The sequence below is a fragment of the Rhinoraja longicauda genome, chromosome 4, assembly GCF_053455715.1.
Source record: "Rhinoraja longicauda isolate Sanriku21f chromosome 4, sRhiLon1.1, whole genome shotgun sequence".
In the NCBI taxonomy this organism is placed as follows: domain Eukaryota; kingdom Metazoa; phylum Chordata; class Chondrichthyes; order Rajiformes; family Arhynchobatidae; genus Rhinoraja; species Rhinoraja longicauda.
The window spans coordinates 93,286,133-93,308,314 of NC_135956.1; the positions used below are offsets into that span (position 1 = coordinate 93,286,133).

A 22,182-nucleotide genomic window follows, 5' to 3' on the forward strand; every position below is an offset into this window, starting at 1 on the left:
GTGCCCTCTGGTCTCCTCACCTGAATATTATAATGATTAAGTCAAACTTTAGCAACTGTTTGAATTGTCATAATTTAATCATACTTTAGCAACTTTTCTGTTTCAGGCAGGGAAACAGGCCCTTCGGCCCAACTGGTCCCTGCCAACCTCGCTGCCCCCTGTAAACACCATGATGAGCAGGGGAAGACCATGCAGTCAGCTACCTGCAGATGACACAATCCTCTGGCCGTCAGGTCATCGGTGAGGATGGAGTTGAAGGTCGTCAGTAATCCAGCGTAGTCCCCGTTACAGATGTTTCCCGATGGCAGGAGCAGCTGGAAGCTGGTGGCAGTCTGGACCACCTGAAACATCTGGAGCCCTGCAGATACACACATCAACAGCTGGTAGAGTCACAGAGTGATACAGTGTGGAAACAGGCCCTTCATAGAGTCACAGAGTGATACAGTGTGGAAACAGGCCCTTCATAGAGTCACAGAGTGATACAGTGTGGAAACAGGCCCTTCATAGAGTCACAGAGTGATACAGTGTGGAAACTGGCCCTTCATAGAGTCACAGAGTGATACAGTGTGGAAACACACAGAGTCACAGAGTGATACAGTGTGGAAACTGGCCCTTCATAGAGTCACAGAGTGATACAGTGTGGAAACAGGCCCTTCATAGAGCCACAGAGTGATACAGTGTGGAAACTGGCCCTTCATAGAGTCACAGAGTGATACAGTGTGGAAACTGGCCCTTCATAGAGTCACAGAGTGATACAGTGTGGAAACAGGCCCTTCATAGAGTCACAGAGTGATACAGTGTGGAAACTGGCCCTTCATAGAGTCACAGAGTGATACAGTGTGGAAACTGGCCCTTCATAGAGTCACAGAGTGATACAGTGTGGAAACAGGCCCTTCGGTCCAAACCCGTCCCATCCAAGAACCTGTCTAAATGTCTTTTAATACCCTCGGACTATCCTTGATCGGACTTTGTTGGCTTTACCTTGCACTAAACGTTATTCCCTTATTCTGTATCTGTTCACTGTGGACGGCTCGATTGTAATCATGTATTGTCTTTCCGCTGACTGGTTAGCACGCAACACAAGCTTTTCACTGTACCTCGGTACACGTGACAATAAACTAAAGTGAAATGTTGTGATAGTCCCTGCCTCAACTACCTCCTCTGGCAGCTCGTTCCGTACACACACCACCCTCTGTGTGGACTAGTTCCTTGAACTTGGGGTGAGTGCACATGGACACCTGTGTGTTCTGGGGTTCATTACTGCCACGTGAAGTCAGTCTGGTCCTCAGGTGACCTCCCGACAGCTCACAGCGGGCAGCTTCATTGACTGTGATCTCAGTCAGAAGGTGAAGGTCAGTGTCATAAGTAGTTAGGAAGTAATTCAGCGGGTCAGGCAGCATCTGTGGAGAACATGGATAGGTGACGTTTCACAGAGTGCTGGAGTAACTCAGCGGGTCAGGCAGCATCTGTGGAGAACATGGCTAGGTGACGTTTCACAGAGTGCTGGAGTAACTCAGCGGGTCAGGCAGCATCTGTGGAGAACATGGATAGGTGACGTTTCGGGTGGGGACCCTTCTTCATTGGCTGTGATTCAAGTGAGGGGGTTGTAAAGAGCTGCAAGTGAATTAAAGGCAGAAGCTGCCGGCGGTGTGAGCGGGTGAGGCAGCGCCCATGTCGATAAGATCACTAGAGGCATGGACAAAGTGAACATTCACAGTCTTTCCCCAGGGTAGAGGAATCTAAAACAAAAGGCACAGGCTTACCACGGTTCCACTGTTCAGTGTGTAGTGGTGCCACATGCATCTGGCCAAATGTCTCTTAAATTTGGCAGGAAACATGTTCGCAATGTTGGGGGAGTCCAGAACCAGGGGCCACAGTTTAAGAATAAGGGGGAGGCCATTTAGGACTGAGATGAGGAAAAACTTTTTCACCCAGAGAGTTGTGAATCTGTGGAATTCTCTGCCACAGAAGGCAGTGGAGGCCAATTCTCTGGATGTTTTCAAGAGAGAGTTAGATTTAGCTCTTAGGGCTAACGGAATCAAGGGATATGGGGAGAAGGCAGGAACGGGGTACTGGATTGGTGGTGCTGGCTCGAAGGGCCGAATGGCCTACTTCTGTACTTATTGTCTATGTTTCTATCTTTCTAAATGTCCTTAACATGAATCTACCACATTTTAGAGTCACAGATTGATACAGTATGGAAACAAACCCTTCGGCCCAGCTTGCCCACACTGCCCAACATGCCCCATCTACACTATACCCACCTGCCTGCGTTTGGTCCATATCCCTCCAAACCTGTCCTATCCATGTACCTGTCCAACTGTTCCTTAAACGTTGGGATAGTCCCAGCCTCAACTACCTCCTCTGGCAGCTTGTTCCATACACCCACCACCCTCTGTGTGGAAACGTTACCCCTCGGATTCCTATTAAATCTTTTCCCCTTCACCTTGAACCTATGTCGTCAGGTCCTCGATTCCCCTACTCTGGGCAAGAGACTCATTTTGTTAAACGATGTCTAATAAATTGTACACGAGATTGTTTCGCAACTTGTCGGAAAGGCCAAGTTTCTCATGAATTTGCCTTTCTCAGGAATTCTCTGCCATAGAGGGCAGTGGAGGCCAATTCACTGGATAGATTTAAAAGAGAGTTAGATAGAGCTCTTGGGGGCTAGTGGAATCAAGGGATATGGGGAGAAGGCAGGCACGGGTTACTGATTGTGGATGATCAGCCATGATCACAATGAATGGCGGTGCTGGCTCGAAGGGCCGAATGGCCTCCTCCTGCACCTATTGTCTATGTTTGTATGTTTCTGTGTTTCTGTGAAAATGATAGCAGCATTGGAATGTGTTTGTCAAATCTGTACGTCAACACAAAGCGTCACGACTGAATGATTACCCACTCACAGATGGACGAGAGGAGATGAGTAATCATTCATATGGAACGTTCCTGGAAACAATTAAATATAGAGGATCAAAGCACTTGAAAGGGTAGGTGATGGACAGAGTGGGCTGGTAATGAAAGCCAGGGGCAGAGCAATCTGCTTGTCAATTGGCAGCGTGAGTAACAATGGCAAGGTTTAACATTGGCAATACCAGCTTATCATGAAATGAGAGACCGTCATCACTTGTGCCAGTCACTATTACCACAAGAACCACTCACTATTACCCCAAGAACCACTCACTATTACCACAAGAACCACTCACTATTACCCCAAGAACCACTCACTATTACCACAAGAACCACTCACTATTACCCCAAGAACCACTCACTATTACCCCAAGAACCACTCACTATTACCCCAAGAACCACTCACTATTACCACAAGAACCACTCACTATTACCACAAGAACCACTCACTATTACAACATGGTGGGTGGGGGCAGGGAGCTGGGTGGGGGTACTCATTCTGGCAGGCGTGTGGGTGGGGGTGGGTGTGGGGGTGTGGGTGGGGGTGGGTGGGTGGATGGTACTCACATTGGCAGGTGTGTGGGTGGGGGGCCTCCATTGCCCAGTGTCGGGTGCCCTGGTCACAGGTGTAGGTCTTGTCCCACGCAGGCAGGTATCCAGGTGGGCACGCGTGCCGGCATCGCTGCCCGCCCTGGCCAGGCGGAGGGTCCGTACACAGCACGCGGCCCCTGGCAGCTTCACCCACAGCGACGGGCAGCGCACAGCGTGGGCCTGGGACACGAAGCACCGCCACGCCGTGAGTCCCCAGCACCGCCACGCACCAATCCCCAGCACCGCCACGCACCAATCCCCAGCACCGCCACGCACCAATCCCCAGCACCGCCACGCACCAATCCCCAGCACCGCCACGCACCAATCCCCAGCACCGCCACGCACCAATCCCCAGCACCGCCACGCACCAATCCCCAGCACCGCCACGCACCAATCCCCAGCACCGCCACGCACCAATCCCCAGCACCGCCACACTGTGAATCCCCAGCACCAGCACGCCGTGAATCCCCAGCACCGCCACGCACCAATCCCCAGCACCGCCACACTGTGAATCCCCAGCACCAGCACGCCGTGAATCCCCAGCACCGCCACACTGTGAATCCCCAGCACCGCCACACCGTGAATCCGTGTATGCGGTGTGTGTGTGTGTGTGTGTGTGTGTGTGTGTGTGTGTGTGTGTGTGCGTGCGTGCGTGCGTGTGTGTGTGTGTGTGTGTGTGTGTGTGTGTGTGTGTGTGTGTGTGTGTGTGTGTGTGTGTGTGTGTGTGTGTGTGTGTGTGTGTGTGTGTGTGTGTGTGCGCGCGCGTTTGTGGGTGTGGGTGGGTGTGCATGTGCGTGTGGTGCGTGTGGTGTGCGGTGTGTGCGTGCGTGTGTGCTTGTGTGTTGGTGTGTGTGTGGTGTGTGTGTGCGTGTGCGGTGTGTGCTGTGTGTGTGCGCGTGTGGTGTGTGTGTGCGCGTATGTGGGTGTGGGTGGGTGTGCGTGTGTGTGTGGGGGTGTGTGTGTGCGGTGTGTGTGGTGTTTGTGTGTGGTGTTTGTGTGTGGTGTGTGTGTGGCGTGTGCGTGGCGTGTGCGTGGCGTGTGCGTGGCGTGTGCGTGTGCCTGGTGTGTGCTGTGCGTGCGTGTGCGGTGTGTGCAGTGTGTCCGTGTGCGTGTGTGTGTGCTTGTGCGACATAGTGCCGCGTGTTCCAGGCCCGTGTGAGTAAACATGGAGGTGTCATGGACAACTCACGGCTGCAGGCGGGCTTCTCTCCGGCTGTCATGTTGACCCGTGTTCCTGGGACCTCCTGGCCGTTGGCAAACACGCACCAACAGTGGTCCCTGCCGTGACTGCACTGCGTGTCTGAGAAGGAACCATCCAGGGGTTCACAGGCAGGGCCGTCCCCAGCCCCAGCCCCAGCCCCCACCTCCATCATCTCCTCCTGCTGCACTTCACACCAACTGGGGCCTGTGGGTGGGACAGAAGCACCTGTTACACACATCACTAGCTAGTAGTTCAGTGGTGGGCCGAAGGGCCTCGCCACACTGTCTGATCGTTATTTAGTAGACCAGTGAAAGTTTAGTCTAGTTTAGTTTAGAGATACAGTGTGGAAACAGGCCCTTCGGCCCACCGAGTCTGCACCCATCCCCGCACACTGACACTATCCCACACGCACTAGACAATTAATCTACAAACCTGCACGTCTTTGGAGTGTGGGAGGAAACCAGAGCACCCAGAGAAAACCCACGCGGGTCACGGGGAGAACGTACAAACTCCGTACAGACAGCACCCGTAGTCGGGATGGAACCTGAGTCTCCGGCGCTGCATTCGCTGTAAGGCAGCAACTCTACCGCTGCGACACCGTGCTGCCCCAGATGGGCTGAAGGGCCTGTTGCCACAATGTAAGGTCGTTATTTAAGAAAGGTGGCAGAGAAGCTATTTCTGAAGTGGTGATTGACAAATTGTTGACTAAAGTTTATGATCAGCCATGATCCCAAGTAAACTGCATAGAAACATAGACAATAGGTGCAGGAGGAGGCCATTCGGCCCTTCGAGCCTGTACGCACCGCCATTCATTGTGATCATGGTTGATCGTCCACAATCAATAACCCGTGCCGCCTGCCTTCTCCCCATATTCCTTGATTCCACTGGCCCCTAGAGCTCTATCTTTTTTTTAATTTATTTTTTTAATTTTTGAAAAGCATATGTACAAATAGAAATTTAAAAAAACACATTTGTTACAGAGTTCTTACATAGCTTCAATTTTTAAATTTTTGAAGAGAGAAAGTAAAAATAAAAAAAACTATAAACTTGGGGAGAGAGAATAAGAGGGTTAAAAAAAAAAAAAAGGATCTCACTATAAAAATTAAAAGGAGTCGATCCGGGAGACAATAACCACAGCTGTACATCCAACCCCTAACTCAAGTTTCAACTTTTAATTTATAATTTTTATTTTAGTCCTGTGCCAAACCCATTTACTTTTCTAAAAATTCAATAAATGGAGACCATATTTTTAAAAATAACTCAGGTTTGTCGATTAAGGCAAATCTTATTTTTTCCAAATACAGGGTCTCTGTCATTTCCATAGTCCACATTTTAATTGTGGGGGTTATTGGTTTTTTCCAAAATTTAAGTATTAGTTTTTTCGCAGTTATTAGACTGTAATCAAGAAAATGTACCTGACTTACTGTAAAATTTGTAGTATGTTCTGATAATCCTAATATAATTAATTTTGGATCCATATCTAATTTTTTGTTAATAACTTTAGAAACTATTTTAAAAATCTCCAACCAGAAGTTTTGCATTTTTATACAAGTTACGAAAATATGAGTTAAATTAGCTTCTTGAAATTGACATTTATCACAAATAGGAGAGATACTAGGAAAAATCCTATTTAATTTCGTCTTCGAATAATGTAATCTATGTATTATTTTAAATTGTATTAAGGAATGTCTAGTATTTAATGAACATTGGTGTATATGTTGTAAACTTTCATCCCATATATCTTGCATTATAAATTGATTCAATTCGTCCTCCCATGCTCGTCTATAAGATTCTGATGACGGAATGTCAGTGTCAAGGAGAGTATTATAAATAAAGGATATTAATTTATTTGAATTATAATGTCGATTCAGGCATACATCAAGTGTTTCTGGACCTCTAAACTTATATTCTTGCATGTGTGATTTTACATAATCTCTAAGTTGTAAATATCTAAAATAATTATTAACATGTAATCCGTACTTCTGCTGTAAATCCTGAAAAGAAAGAAAAGTTCCCTTATGATAAAGATCTCCCACCCTTTTAATTCCATAACTTTTCCATTGAGCAAATCCTCTATCTAAGACAGACGGTTTAAAAGAAGGGTTATTCGCAATAGGAAGGAAAACAGATAATTTACTCGAGCTCTATCTAACTCTCTCTTCGATCTATCCAGTGAATTGGCCTCCACTGCCCTCTGTGGCAGAGAATTCCACAAATTCACAACTCTCTGGGTGAAAAAGTTTCTTCTCACCTCAGTTTTAAATGGCCTCCCCTTTGTTCTTAGACTGTGGCCCCTGGTTCTGGACTCGCCCAACATTGGGAACATGTTTCCTGCATCGAGCTTGTCCAGTCCTTTTACAGTGAGCACGTCCTTCCTAATATTCCAGCTCTGAATACTTTCGCTGTTCACTGAACCTTTTCTTCCAGTGGTGTTGTTAGTCTGTCCAACTGTACAAGGCCCTGTGGCACGGTGATGCAGTGGGTAGAGCTGCTGCTTCACAGCGCCGGAGACCCGGGTTCCATCCTGACTACGGGTGCTGTCTGTACGGAGTTTGCACGTTCTCCCCGTGACCTGCGTGGGTTTTAGAATGATCAGCCATGATCACATTGAATGGCGGTGCTGGCTCGAAGGGCCGAATGGCCTCCTCCTGCACCTATTGTCTATTCTCCGAGATCTCCGGTTTCCTCCCACACTCCAAAGACGTGCAGGTTTGTAGGTTAATTGGCTGAGTGTAAATGTAAAAGTTGTCCCTAGTGTGTGTAGGCAGGGATTGCTGGTCGGCACGGACCCGGTGGGCTAAAAGGCCTGTTTGCGCACTGTATCTCTAAACTGCTCTGTTCTGCACTGCAGGAGTAGGCCGTGCTTGGCAAACCCTGAGGCAGTTCCACAAATGTTGCTCAGTACAATGACTAAATCTGGCAGCAAGACTGTAAATGTGGCCACAGCCGCTGCACTTGTATCAGAACAACCCCTGGTGGACAATCCAAGACCCTGTTTGCTTTGGCATTGCTAACCTCCATTCAACATCTGCAATGACTGACTGATCCTCGAGAGACAGCCTACCTTGTTTAATACACTGGCTCACATTTATTCTGAATTAAATGAAATAAAAGTCCATCGATGTATTTCTGATTCCTGGAAATCCTCCAGTAAACGGAAGGGTAAAATATAACGTCTCTGCCCTTCATCATGTGACGAATCATGGTGTTGTCAGGGACAGGTGTAGGTGCACAATTACCTGTGCAGGTGGGGTTGAGTAACCCCTGGTGGTGGTGTGTCAGGAACAGGTGTGGGTCCACACTTACCTGTGTGCAGGTGGGCTTAGACAATAGACAATAGACAATAGGTGCACGAGTAGGCCATTCGGCCCTTCGAGCCTGTACGCACCGCCATTCAATGTGATCATGGCTGATCATTCTCAATCAGTACCCCGTTCCTGCCTTCTCCCCATACCCCCTGACTCCGCTATTCTTAAGAGCTCTATCTATCTCTCTCTTGAATGCATTCAGAGAATTGGCCTCCACTGCCTTCTGAGGCAGAGAATTCCACAGATTCACAACTATGTTGAAAGGCTGGATGAGGGGGGATCTTATTGAAACATATAAGATAATTAGGGGATTGGACACATTAGAGGCAGGAAACATGTTCCCAATGTTGGGGGAGTCCAGAACAAGGGGCCACAGTTTAAGAATAAGGGGTAGGCCATTTAGAACGGAGATGAGGAAGAACTTTTTCAGTCAGAGAGTGGTGAAGGTGTGGAATTCTCTGCCTCAGAAGGCAGTGGAGGTCAGTTCGTTGGATGCTTTCAAGAGAGAGCTGGATAGAGCTCTTAAGGATAGCGGAGTGAGGGGGTATGGGGAGAAGGCAGGAACGGGGTACTGATTGAGAGTGATCAGCCATGATCGCATTGAATGGCGGTGCTGGCTCGAAGGGCTGAATGGCCTACTCCTGCACCTATTGTCTATTGTCTATTGTCTCTGACTGAAAAGTTTTTCCTCATCTCCGTTCTAAATGGCCTACCCCTTATTCTTAAACTGTGGCCCCTTGTTCCGGACTCCCCCAACATTGGAACATGTTTCCTGCCTCTAACGTGTCCAACCCTTTAATAATCTTATATGTTTCGATAAGATCCCCTCTCATCCTTCTAAATTCCAGTGTATACAAGCCTAGTCGCTCCAGTCTTTCAACATACGACAGTCCCACCATTCCGGGAATTAACCTAGTAAACCTACGCTGCACGCCCTCAATAGCAAGAATATCCTTCCTCAAATTTGGAGACCAAAACTGCACACAGTACTCCAGGTGCGGTCTCACTAGGGCCCTATACAACGGCAGAAGGACCTCTTTGCTCCTATACTCAACTCCTCTTGTTATGAAGGCCAACATTCCATTGGCTTTCTTCACTGCCTGCTGTACCTGCATGCTTCCTTTCAGTGACTGATGCACTAGGACACCCAGATCTCATTGTACGTCCCCTGTCCCTAACTTGACATCATTCAGATAATACTCTGCCTTCTTATTCTTATCACCAAAGTGGATAACCTCACACTTATCCACATTAAACTGCATCTGCCATGCATCCGCCCACTCACACAACCTGTCCAAGTCACCCTGCAACCTCATAGCATCTTCCTCACAGTTCACACCACCACCCAGCTTTGTATCATCTGCAAATTTGCTGATGGTACTTTTAATCCCATTGGGTCCCCCCCCCCACAGTGGGTCCTCTCCCCCCACAGTGGGTCTCCCCCCCCCCCCCCCCCACAGTGGGTCCCCTCCCCCCCACAGTGGGTCCTCTCCCCCCCCTCCACAGTGGGTCCTCTCCACCACAGTGCCCCCCCCTCCACAGTGCCCCCCCCCTCCACAGTGCCCCCCCCTCCACAGTGCCCCCCCCCTCCACAGTGCCCCCCCCCCACAGTGGGTCCTCCCCCCCCCACAGTGGGTCCCCTCCCCCCCACAGTGGGTCCTCTCCCCCCCCCCCACAGTGGGTCCTCTCCCCCCGTGTGGTAGCCGCCCATTGCCTGCACTCACAGTGGGGGTTGCCATTGCCGTTGGCTTGTGTTGTGGCCGGGTGCAGCGGCCCCCCTGTGACGGGGTGTACGCACCAGGGCTCGGCACGCTTGGACTCGGACCACTGCACGACTCTGTAGCCCCCCTCCTGGAACACAATACAGACAAATGTGGACATCAGCGCACACACGTGACTACACACACACTGGAAACATGCAAATCAAACGCACACAGCGGTCAGGTGGTCAGGCGGTCAAGCGGTCAAGCGGTCAGCTTCCCCCAACAGCCACCACACCACTGAACACGACAACGTCCAACAAGCTCTGAGCTACACAGATGGGGACATTGGCAACCAACTCGCACATTGTCATTTGTTTATATATATATATATATATATATATACATATGCGTGTGTGTGTGTGTGTGTGTGTGTGTGTGTGTGTGTGTGTGTGTGTGTGTGTGTGTGTGTGTGTGTGTGTATATGTGTGTGTCAGTGTGTGTCGGTGTGTATGTGTGTATATGTGTGTGAGCATGTGTGAGTGTGTGCATGTATGTGTGTGTGTGTGTATGTGTGTGTCAGTGTGTGTGTCAATGTGTGTGTCAGTGTGTGTACGTGTATGTGTGAGTGTGTGTGTCTGTGCGTGTGTGTGAGTGTGTGTGTGCATGTGTGCATGTGTGTGTGCGTGTGTGTGCATGTATGTGTTTGTGTGCGCGTGCGTGTCCGTGTGAGTGTGTGTGCGTGTGCATGTGTGTGTGTGTTTGTGTGCGTGTGTGTGTTAGTGTGAGTGTGCGTGTGCGTGTGAGTGTGTGCGCGTGTGTGTGTGTGTGTGTGTGTGTGTGTGTGTTAGTGTGAGTGTGCGTGTGCGTGTGCGTGTGAGTGTGTGTGTGTGCGCGTGTGTGTGTGTGTGTGTGTGTGTGTGTGTGTGTGTGTGTGTGTGAGTGTGTGTGCATGTGCATGTGTGTGTGTATGTGTGCGTGTGCGTGTGTGTGTGTGTGTGTGTGTGTGTGTGTGTGTGTGTGCGCGTGTGCATGTGTATATATACACTCACACACACATATACATACATGGTCACTGTTGTTGTTTCTGACGGTGTTTCCAGTGTACTCTGTTACAGGTCTGTTGTGCTGCTGCAAGTAAGGGTTTCTTTGTCCCGTTCCGGGACACATGACAATCAAACACTCTGGACTCGAGTTCCTCCAGCACTTTGGCGTTTGTTCCAGTTTCAGGTGCCTGCAGCATCTTGTGCCTCTCGTGAAGTGTGCGTAGCTTTGTTTTAAATGTTGCCAGTGGGCATTCTGTGCAGGACGTTTAATAAATTCCCTTTGATGTCTGTTTTCGGTGCTGCTAATTAACGATGTTGGCTGTAATGTATTTACAGAGAACTTCTGCAGAATTATGCTGAGTATTCACCGGCTTCATTAATTGTCAACTCACCATCTTATTCAAAACAGATGTCTGCCCACAGCCTAGTTCACAAACATTGCCATTAATGTCCATGATAGTTCAGGACTGCTAGTGTAGCTGGGACATTGTGGGCCGGTGTGGGAGAGTTAGGCCGAAGGGCCTGTTTCCACACTGTGTCACTCTGTGACTCTATGAAGGGCCTGTTTCCACACTGTGTCACTCTGTGACTCTATGAAGGGCCTGTTTCCACACTGAGATGAGGAGGGATTTGTTCAGTCAGAGGGTGGTGAATCTGTGGGATTCTTTGCCACAGACGGCTGTGGAGGCCACAAGTCAGTGGATATTTTTTAGGCAAAGGTAGATTCTGGATTAGTGCGGGTGTCAGGGGTTATGGGGAGAAGGCAGGAGAATGGGGTTAGGAGGGAGAGATAGATCAGCCATGATTGGATGGCGGAGTAGATTCGATGGGCCGAATGGCCTAATTCTGCTCCAATTCCTTATGACCTTGTGAGATGGTGGAGCCGACCTTCACCGACTGATGGTGAGAACTGTGGCAACAGGTTCTGTCATCCACAAAACCGTTCTCATCTAACATCTTGATATCCACTCTGTAGTCCCTGTCTAGCTGTTGGTGACCATGGTGTTGTCATGGACAGGTGTGGGTCCACACTTACCTGTGTACAGGTGGGTTTGAGGAATCCCCTGGTGGTGGTGTTGAGCTGGGACCCGTGTGGTTTCCAGCCGGCGAGAGCAGAGTTTGTTTGTGAGCGCTGACACGGTGTTTCACCTGGAACAATGAGAGGGTTACAGTCCCGCAGAGTGGAGGCATGGAGGTACAGTCACAGATAGGGAGACAGAGAGACACACAGTGTGGAAACAGGACCTCCAGCCCCACATGCCCCACACCGACCAACATGCCCACACTGACCAACATGCCCCACACTGACCAACATGCCCACACTGACCAACATGCCCCACACCGACCAACATGCCCACACTGACCAACATGCCCACACCGACCAACATGCCCCACACCGACCAACATGCCCACACCGCCCAACATGCCCACACCGACCAACATGCCCCACACCGACCAACATGCCCCACACTGACCAACATGCCCACACTGACCAACATGCCCCACACCGACCAACATGCCCACACTGACCAACATGCCCACACTGACCAACATGCCCCACACCGACCAACATGCCCACACCGACCAACATGCCCCACACTGACCAACATGCCCCACACCGACCAACATACCCACACCGCCCAACATGCCCACACCGACCAACATGCTGGGTTGGGATTGTCCATGGCGGTGTGGACAGAGGTAGAGCTGGTTGCTGGGGTGGGATTGTCCATGGCGGTGTGGACAGAGGTAGAGCTGGTTGCTGGGTTGGGATTGTCCATGGCGGTGTGGACAGAGGTAGAGCTGGTTGCTGGGTTGGGATTGTCCATGGCGGTGTGGACAGAGGTAGAGCTGGTTGCTGGGGTGGGACAAGGCAGGAGCCGGAGTTCTCAGGGAGTAACGAGAGGAGTGACGAAGCAGGGTGGGGAGAGTTACACGCGGGGGAACGTCTGAAACTGGGCCCTCCCAGGGTCAGTGAAGGGAAGGGGATGGGCAGAGGGGGGGTGGGTACACATGACCTAGGGGGCAGGGAGCAGGGATCTGTGCCAACTACCAACTTACATTGAGGCATGTGGGCCAAGCCATGGACCAGCGAGGCAGGAATGTACCGCCCTGTCTCATCCACGCACCAACAATGACCTGGAGACCAGACAACACCCACCAGACACTCAATAAGGACGGTGACTTATTAGTTCACTTTAGTCTAGTTTAGAGATACAGCGAGGAAACAGGCCCTTCGGCCCACCGGGTCCGCGCTGACCAGCGATCCCCGCACATTAACACTATCCTACACACACTGGGGACAATTTACATTTACACCAAGCCAATTAACCTACAAACCTGTATGTCTTTGGAGTGTGGGAGGAAACCGAAGATCTCGGAGAAAACCCACGCAGGTCACGGGGAGAACGTACAAACTCCGTACAGACAGCACCCGTAGTCGGGATGGAACCCGGGTCTCCGGCGCTGCATTCGCTGTGAGGCAGCAACTCTACCGCTGCGCCACCGTGATATATAAACCCGTGGAGATTTGATCATTTGAATTCAGTTTACAAAATCGTCTGGATTATCATATCATATATCATATCATATATATACAGCCGGAAACAGGCCTTTTCGGCACACCAAGTCCGTGCCGCCCAGCGATCCCTGTACATTAACACTATCCTACACCCACTAGGGACAATTTTTACATTTACCCAGCCAATTAACCTACATACCTGTACGTCTTTGGAGTGGGATTTAGCGTGAACCTGTAAAGGGCAGTCGTGGCATTAATGTTCTCATGCAAGTACTGGAGGAATCACACTAAGCTCCACGGCCAAAGTTAGCCTTCAAGCCAGAAACATGTGGACTCAGCCTCAGTTTAGTCTATTGTCACGTGTACCGAGGTACAGTGAAAAGCTTGTGTTGCGTGCTAACCAGTCAGCGGAAAGACAATACATGATTACAATTGAGCCGTCCACAGTGTACACCAACCTGTACAGGCGGTATTTATGTACAGCATGCTAAACAAAGTCATCACAGAGTTTCGGTACCGTGGTACCCTTCATAGAGTCACAGAGTGATATAGTGTGGAAACAGGCCCTTCATAGAGTCACAGAGTGATACAGTGTGGAAACAGGCCCTTCGGCCCAACTTGCCCACACTGGCCAACATGCCCCATCTACACTAGTCCCACCTGCCTGTGCTTGGTCCATATCCCTCCAAACCTGTCCTATCCATGTACCTGTCTAACTGTTTGTTAAACGTCCATGGTTTCCATCATTCACACTGTACACGAGTGGACTCACCAGTACTGGGGTAGCACTGGGTGGGCTGCCAGTTGCCAGCCCCATCACACTGGGGCAGGTAGGGTCCGTGGCCGTTCACAGCCCACCCTCCGCTGGTCACTTCGGTCGGCACTTGGTTCCTCTGGTAGAACTGCACGGCTGCTTGGAAATGAGGTGACAAGTTTATAGGACCAGCTTTGACCACACGATACAACACGATACGGCACGATACGTCACAGCACGATGTGTCACGACACGACACGCCACGATATCACACGGTACAACACGACATGTCACGATACGTCACGATACGTCACGATATGTCACGATACGACACGATACGACACGATACGATAGAACGTTATCTATCCCAGGAGGGAGATTGATCTGCCAACAGTCATAAAACACAACAAGATACATGAAACAACTAAAGTGACGAGCGGGAAGGATTGGGGACGTGCCAAGATTGGGGAGGAGGTCAGTCTCAGTCTCAGTCTCAGTCTCCGTCTACCCCACGACAGACCAGTCTGTTGCTGAAGGTGCTCCTCAGGTTGGCCAGTGTGTCATGGAGGGGGTGAGCTGTATTGTCCAGGATGCTCCACAGTTTGAGGAGCGCCCTCCCCTCCAAGACCCTCTCCCGTAAACCCAACTCCACCCCCAGGACAGAAAACTCTGAGCAGACACACCTGAGATCTTTGGCAGCTCAGCTTATAAGGTCACAAGGTCAGAAGTGATAGGAGAAGAATTAGGCCATTCGGCCCATCGAGTCTACTCCGCCATTCAATCATGGCTGATCTATCTCTCCCTCCTAACCCCATTCTCCTGCCTTCTCCCCATAACCCCTGACACCGGCACTGATCAAGAATCTATCTCTGCCTTAAGATTATCCACTGACTTGGCCTCCACAGCCGTCTGTGGCAAAGAATCCCACAGATTCACCACCCTCTGACTAAAGAAACTCCTCCTCATCTCCTTCCTAAAGGAACGTCCTTTAATTGTGAGGCTGTGCCCTCTGGTCCTAGACTCTCCCACTAGTGGAAACATCCTCCCCACATCCACTCTATCCAGGCCGCTCACTATTCTGTACGTTTCAATGAGGTCCCCCCTCATCCTTCTAAACTCCAGCGAGTACAGGCCCAGTGCTGACAAACACTCATCACAGGTTAACCCACTCATTCCTGGGTCAGCGTGATGCAGATGCAGAGAGGATACCATGAAGGCCAGCCTCAATCATCCCTGAGGAGGCACGGGGGGTGGGGTGGGGTGGGGAAGGACAGGGGTGGGGACGGACAGGGGTGGGGGTGGGGTGGGGACGGACAGGGGTGGGGGTGGGGTGGGGACGGACAGGGGTGGGGGTGGGGTGGGGACGGACAGGGGTGGGGACGGACAGGGGTGGGGACGGACAGGGGTGGGGATGGACAGGGGTGGGGTGGGGTGGGGACGGACAGGGGTGGGGATGGACAGGGGTGGGTGGGTGGGGTGGGGACGGACAGGGGTGGGGATGGACAGGGGTGGGTGGGTGGGGTGGGGACGGACAGGGGTGGGGATGGACAGGGGTGGGTGGGTGGGGACGGACAGGGGTGGGGATGGACAGGGGTGGGTGGGTGGGGTGGGGATGGACAGGGGTGGGGATGGACAGGGGTGGGGACGGACAGGGGTGGGGATGGACAGGGGTGGGGATGGACAGGGGTGGGGACGGACAGGGGTGGGGACGGACAGGGGTGGGGACGGACAGGGGTGGGGACGGACAGGGGTGGGGATGGACAGGGGTGGGGACGGACAGGGGTGGGGGTGGGGTGGGTACACCAGAGGCAAGGCTTTGTTCACTGAAGGCAGTTGTGGAGGTGAGGCAGAGGACTAGGAAGCTGGGCTGTGAGGCATCGTACAGGTGCACAACATGTGTGTGTGGAACATAGGGGCAGGTCATTGGGCTCAGAATAACTTTCACCATTCCCCTTCTTCTTCTTGCGTGTGGCGTGCACAGCCTAACGTTGTAGGTCAAGGGTGAACATCCAGGCCGGGCAGCAGCAGGTGCTGGGTGGATGTGCTTGATGGCACCAGGGACAAGCCTCAGTGAGCAGTCATTCACCATGTGTGGGATGGTCTGGTCTGGTCTGGATATCCGCAGTCACAAGCAAGGCTCTGTCACTCTCCTGACATCAGTCTGGAGAAGGGCCTCGACCCAAAACCTCACCCATTCCTTCTCTCCCCAGATGCTGCCTGACCCGCTGAGTTACTCCAGCACTCTGTGCCTATGTTCAGTGTAAAGCTGCACCTGCAGTTCGTTCCTGCGCTGGGCCTTTGGTTTAATGAGTGGGTGGTGAAGTAGTGATGGTGATGATGGGACACATCACCCACACACCAGACAGGGACTCACCAGACCAGACGGCCAGCCAGACAGCGTAGGCAGTGCCTCTCAGCAGCGATGCCGATCGGGACATGTGTGCGGGCGAGGCGGTGGAGTCAGGAGGGAGGTCCCTGTCGGTCACGTCTATCCCGTGAGCTGATAGGAAGCCCAGGCTGAAGGCAAGGTTGGAATTGTTGGAAGCCTTGATGAGTTCATCAGCTTCCACCATGAACCGCCGAACCTGGTCTGCCGCAAGACCACATGAACCTGCACCTGGAGACCAGAGACACAACATCACACCCACTAATACTACCGGCACGCAGTGGTCACGACAGGAAAGCTCAACCTTCACAGTCTCTCACAATTAAAGAACATCAGATACATAGACAATAGGTGCAGCAGGAGGCCATTCGGCCCTTCGAGCCAGCTCCGCCATTCAATGTGATAGACAATAGACAATAGGTGCAGCAGGAGGCCATTCGGCCCTTCGAGCCAGCTCCGCCATTCAATGTGATCATGGCTGATCATTCACAATCAGTACCCCATTCCTGCCTTCTCCCCATTTCCCTTGATTCCGTTAGCCCGAAGAGCTGTATCCAACTCTCTCTTGAAAACGGTCCTTTAGGAAGGAGGAAGAGGAATTTCTTTAGTCAGAGGGTGGTGAATCTGTGGGATTCTTTGCCACAGACGGCTGTGGAGGCCACAAGTCAGTGGATATTTTTAAGGCAGAGATAGATAGATTGTTGATTAGTGCGGGTGTCAGGGGTTACGGGGAGAAGGCAGGAGAATGGGGTTAGGAGGGAGAGATAGATCAGCCATGATTGAATGGTGGAGTAGACTTGAGGGGCTGTAATGGCCTCATTCTGCTCCAGTGACCTAGGAACTCATGAACTCTTCAAACCCAAACATTAACACAGAAACAACCGTACAGGGATTGGACACGTTAGAGGCAGGAAACATGTTCCCAATGTTGGGGGAGTCCAGAACCAGGGGCCACAGTTTAAGAATAAGGGGTCGGCCATTTAGAACAGAGATGAGGAAGAACTTTTTCACCCAGAGAGTTATGAATCTATGGAATTCTCTGCCTCAGAAGGCAGTGGAGGCCAATTCTCTGAATGCATTCAAGAGAGAGCTAGATAGAGCTCTTAAGGGTAGCGGAGTCAGGGGGTATGGGGAGAAGGCAGGAACGGGGTACTGATTGAGAATGATCAGTCATGATCACGGTGAACGGCGGTGCGTACAGGCTCGAAGGGCCGAATGGCCTCCTTCTGCACCTATTGTCCATGTTTCTATGTTTCTGGGACTTACACTTCACGGCTTCTCCAGATGCTGTTCCAGATGCTGTTCCCGCTGCTGTTCCCGCTGCTGTTCCAGATGCTGTTCCAGATGCTGATCTCCGTCCCTGTGGATCCACACTGGAGCCAGGCGTGCTGTCACACGGTCTGGGCTGGGAGCCACCGTCCACTCCACACATCGAGGTGCCCGCCTGTACCCCACTGGCCCACTGTTCCCTGGGGAGCAGGGATCTTGCCCGCTGTCGGTCACAGGCGGTGGGACAAGGTGGTCCTTCACTTTGCCACTGTGTGTCTGGAAGCTCCAGGCCTTCCTTGTCCACATACCAGCACAGTGAGCCTCGACACTGGACCTGCTCGTAGTCCCCTGGCCCTGTACACCGTGGTACGTACAGCGGCCCTGCCTGACTGTCACACACACCGGTCCTGGCTGCCCGGAATACCAGCCTCAACACCTCTGCTAGACTGTCCTCACTCACCCCCACAAAGCTGGCCACATCCTGCAACGTTCTCACAACCTCACCCTGCCCCAAGACAGACGCCAGCAAACGCACAACGTTCTGGTTCACAAGCAGGCTCACCGCCACACCAAGGCCATCCACCATAGTTTGGTTCAAGGTGAAGGTGTCGCTGGAGACCCCTGTCCTTCCCACCGAGATGTAGGGGTCTTCAGTGGAGGGCAGCTCAGCCAGCTCCACAACGTTCCCTCCGATGGACAGTCCTGTCAGCCCAGTCTGCTGGAGAAGCCCAGTGACATTGAACCCCCTTGTCCCTGGCCCACCGGTGAGATTGAACCCCCTTGTCCCTGGCCCACCAGTGAGATTGAACCCCCTTGTCCCTGGCCCATCAGTGAGATTGAACCCCCTTGTCCCTGGCCCACCGGTGAGATTGAACCCCCTTGTCCCTGGCCCACCAGTGAGATTGAACCCCCTTGTCCCTGGCCCACCAGTGAGATTGAACCCCCTTGTCCCTGGCCCACCGGTGAGATTGAACTCCGCCACACGGTTCAGAAAGTTCCCCCCGAACAGGTTTTCAAGAAACGATTCGTCGGATCGGGAATGGTGATGATTGGAGAGAGCAAGGTCCTCACTGAGAAACATTCCTTGCACAAACTCGCTGAGAACCATCTCTAGATCCATGTTGCCAGTGTCCCACTGCCCAGCCTTCAGCGTGGCAAGCAGCTGGCGGGACTGGCCCAGCAGCTGTTCCACATCTGGGCCACAGCTGGCCAGAGACGCAGCAACCTTCTCTACAGATGTCGCCACCCTGAAGATGCTGCTCGGAACGGACTCACCGACCGGCCCATGGACAAGCCGGGACAACTGCCGGCGCCTCTCCCACTCACAGCCACCGGCATTATACCCTGCAAGACAGAGACAGAGAGTCACAGAGACACACAGAGACACACAGGGACACAGAGACACAGAGAGACAGGGACACAGAGACACAGGGACACAGGGACACAGGGACACAGAGAGACACAGAGACACAGAGACACAGAGACACAGGGACACAGGGACACAGAGACACAGAGACACAGAGACACAGAGACACAGAGACACAGAGACACAGAGACACAGAGACACAGAGACACAGGGATACAGAGACACAGGGACACAGAGACACAGAGACACAGAGACACAGGGACACAGAGACACAGGGACACAGGGACACAGGGACACAGAGAGACACAGAGACACAGAGACACAGAGACACAGGGACACAGGGACACAGAGACACAGAGACACAGAGACACAGAGACACAGAGACACAGAGACACAGAGACACAGAGACACAGAGTCACAGGGATACAGAGACACAGGGACACAGAGACACAGAGACACAGAGACACAGGGATACAGAGAGACACAGAGACACAGAGACACAGAGACACAGGGACACAGGGACACAGGGATACAGAGACACAGAGACACAGAGACACAGAGACACACACACAGAGACACAGAGACACAGAGACACAGAGACACAGGGACACAGGGACACAGAGACACAGAGACACAGGGACACAGGGACACAGAGACACAGGGACACAGAGACACAGAGACACAGGGATACAGAGACACAGAGACACAGAGACACAGAGACACACACACAGAGACACAGAGACACAGGGACACAGAGACACAGGGACACAGAGAGACACAGAGACACAGGGACACAGAGACACAGAGAGACACAGAGACACAGAGACACAGGGACACAGAGACACAGAGACACAGAGACACAGAGACACAGAGACACAGAGACACAGAGACACAGAGACACAGAGACACAGAGACACAGAGACACAGAGACACACACACAGAGACACAGAGAGACAGAGACACAGAGACACACACACAGAGACACAGAGACACAGAGACACACACACAGAGACACAGAGAGACAGAGAGACAGGGACACAGAGACACACACACAGAGACACAGGGACACAGAGACACAGAGACACAGAGACACAGAGACACAGAGACACACACACAGAGACACAGAGAGACAGAGACACAGAGACACAGAGACACAGAGACACAGGGACACAGAGACACAGAGACACAGGGACACAGAGACACAGGGACACAGAGACACAGGGACACAGAGAGACACAGAGACACAGGGACACAGAGACACAGAGAGACACAGAGACACAGAGAGACAGGGACACAGAGACACAGGGACACAGAGACACAGAGAGACAGAGACACAGAGACACAGAGACACAGAGACACAGGGACACAGAGACACAGTCACAGAGAGACAGAGACACAGAGAGACACAGAGACACAGAGACAGAGACACAGAGACACAGGGACACAGGGACACAGAGACACAGGGACACAGTCACAGAGAGACAGAGACACAGAGACACAGAGACACAGACACAGAGACACAGAGACACAGGGACACAGGGACACAGAGACACAGGGACACAGTCACAGAGACACAGAGACACAGGGACACAGAGACACAGGGACACAGAGACACAGGGACACAGTCACAGAGAGACAGAGACACAGAGACACAGTCACAGAGAGACAGAGACACAGAGACACAGAGACACAGACACAGAGACACAGAGACACAGGGACACAGAGACACAGGGACACAGAGACACAGAGACACAGGGACACAGAGAGACACAGAGACACAGGGACACAGAGACACAGAGACACAGGGACACAGAGACACAGGGACACAGAGAGACACAGAGACACAGGGACACAGAGACACAGAGACACAGGGACACAGAGACACAGAGAGACAGAGACACAGAGACACAGGGACACAGAGACACAGAGACACAGAGACACAGAGACACAGAGACACAGGGACACAGAGACACAGAGACACAGGGACACAGAGACACAGAGACACAGGGACACAGAGACACAGAGACACAGAGGCACAGGGACACAGAGACACACAGAGACACACAGAGACACAGGGACACAGAGACACAGAGACACAGGGACACAGAGACACAGGGACACAGAGACACAGGGACACAGAGACACAGGGACACAGAGTCACAGAGACACAGGGACACACAGAGACACACAGAGACACAGAGACACAGAGACACAGAGACACAGAGACACAGAGACACAGAGACACAGGGACACAGAGACACAGAGACACAGAGACACAGGGACACAGAGACACAGAGACACAGGGACACAGAGACACAGAGAGACACACAGAGACACACAGAGACACACAGAGACACAGGGACACAGAGACACAGAGACACAGGGACACAGAGACACAGAGACACAGAGACACAGGGACACAGAGACACAGAGACACAGAGACACAGGGACACAGAGACACAGAGACACAGGGACACAGAGACACAGGGACACAGAGACACAGGGACACAGGGACACAGAGACACACAGGGACACAGAGACACAGAGACACAGGGACACAGGGACACAGAGACACAGAGACACACAGGGACACAGAGACACAGACACACAGAGACACAGAGACACAGGGACACAGGGACACAGGGACACAGAGACACAGGGACACAGAGGCACAGAGACACAGAGACACAGGGACACAGGGACACAGAGACACACAGGGACACAGAGACACAGAGACACAGGGACACAGGGACACAGGGACACAGAGACACACAGAGACACACAGAGACACACAGAGACACAGAGACACACGGAGACACACGGAGACACACAGGGACACACAGGGACACACAGAGACACAGGGACACAGGGACACAGAGACACAGGGACACACAGAGACACAGAGACACAGAGACACACGGAGACACAGAGACACACGGAGACACACGGAGACACACGGAGACACACAGAGACACAGGGACACAGGGACACAGAGACACAGGGACACACAGAGACACAGAGACACAGAGACACAGAGGCACACAGAGACACACAGAGACACAGGGACACAGAGACACAGAGACACAGAGACACAGGGACACAGAGACACAGACACACAGAGACACAGGGACAC

At 52.0% G+C, this 22,182-nt stretch overlaps 1 protein-coding gene across 1 annotated transcript in view; it reads right to left on the minus strand.

Annotated features, from left to right (window-relative positions):
• tg (thyroglobulin) overlaps window positions 1–22,182 on the minus strand; it is a 179,016-nt gene that overhangs the window by 141,417 nt on the left and 15,417 nt on the right. The window contains exons 3-11 of the mRNA XM_078398459.1: window positions 17,681–19,027; window positions 16,403–16,645; window positions 14,047–14,187; window positions 12,815–12,892; window positions 11,790–11,902; window positions 9,732–9,858; window positions 4,688–4,903; window positions 3,475–3,678; window positions 204–358 (exon numbers count right to left, since the gene is read on the minus strand). Coding sequence (XP_078254585.1) covers window positions 204–358; window positions 3,475–3,678; window positions 4,688–4,903; window positions 9,732–9,858; window positions 11,790–11,902; window positions 12,815–12,892; window positions 14,047–14,187; window positions 16,403–16,645; window positions 17,681–19,027 — 2,624 coding nt within the window. The remainder of the gene's footprint in view (window positions 1–203; window positions 359–3,474; window positions 3,679–4,687; window positions 4,904–9,731; window positions 9,859–11,789; window positions 11,903–12,814; window positions 12,893–14,046; window positions 14,188–16,402; window positions 16,646–17,680; window positions 19,028–22,182) is intronic.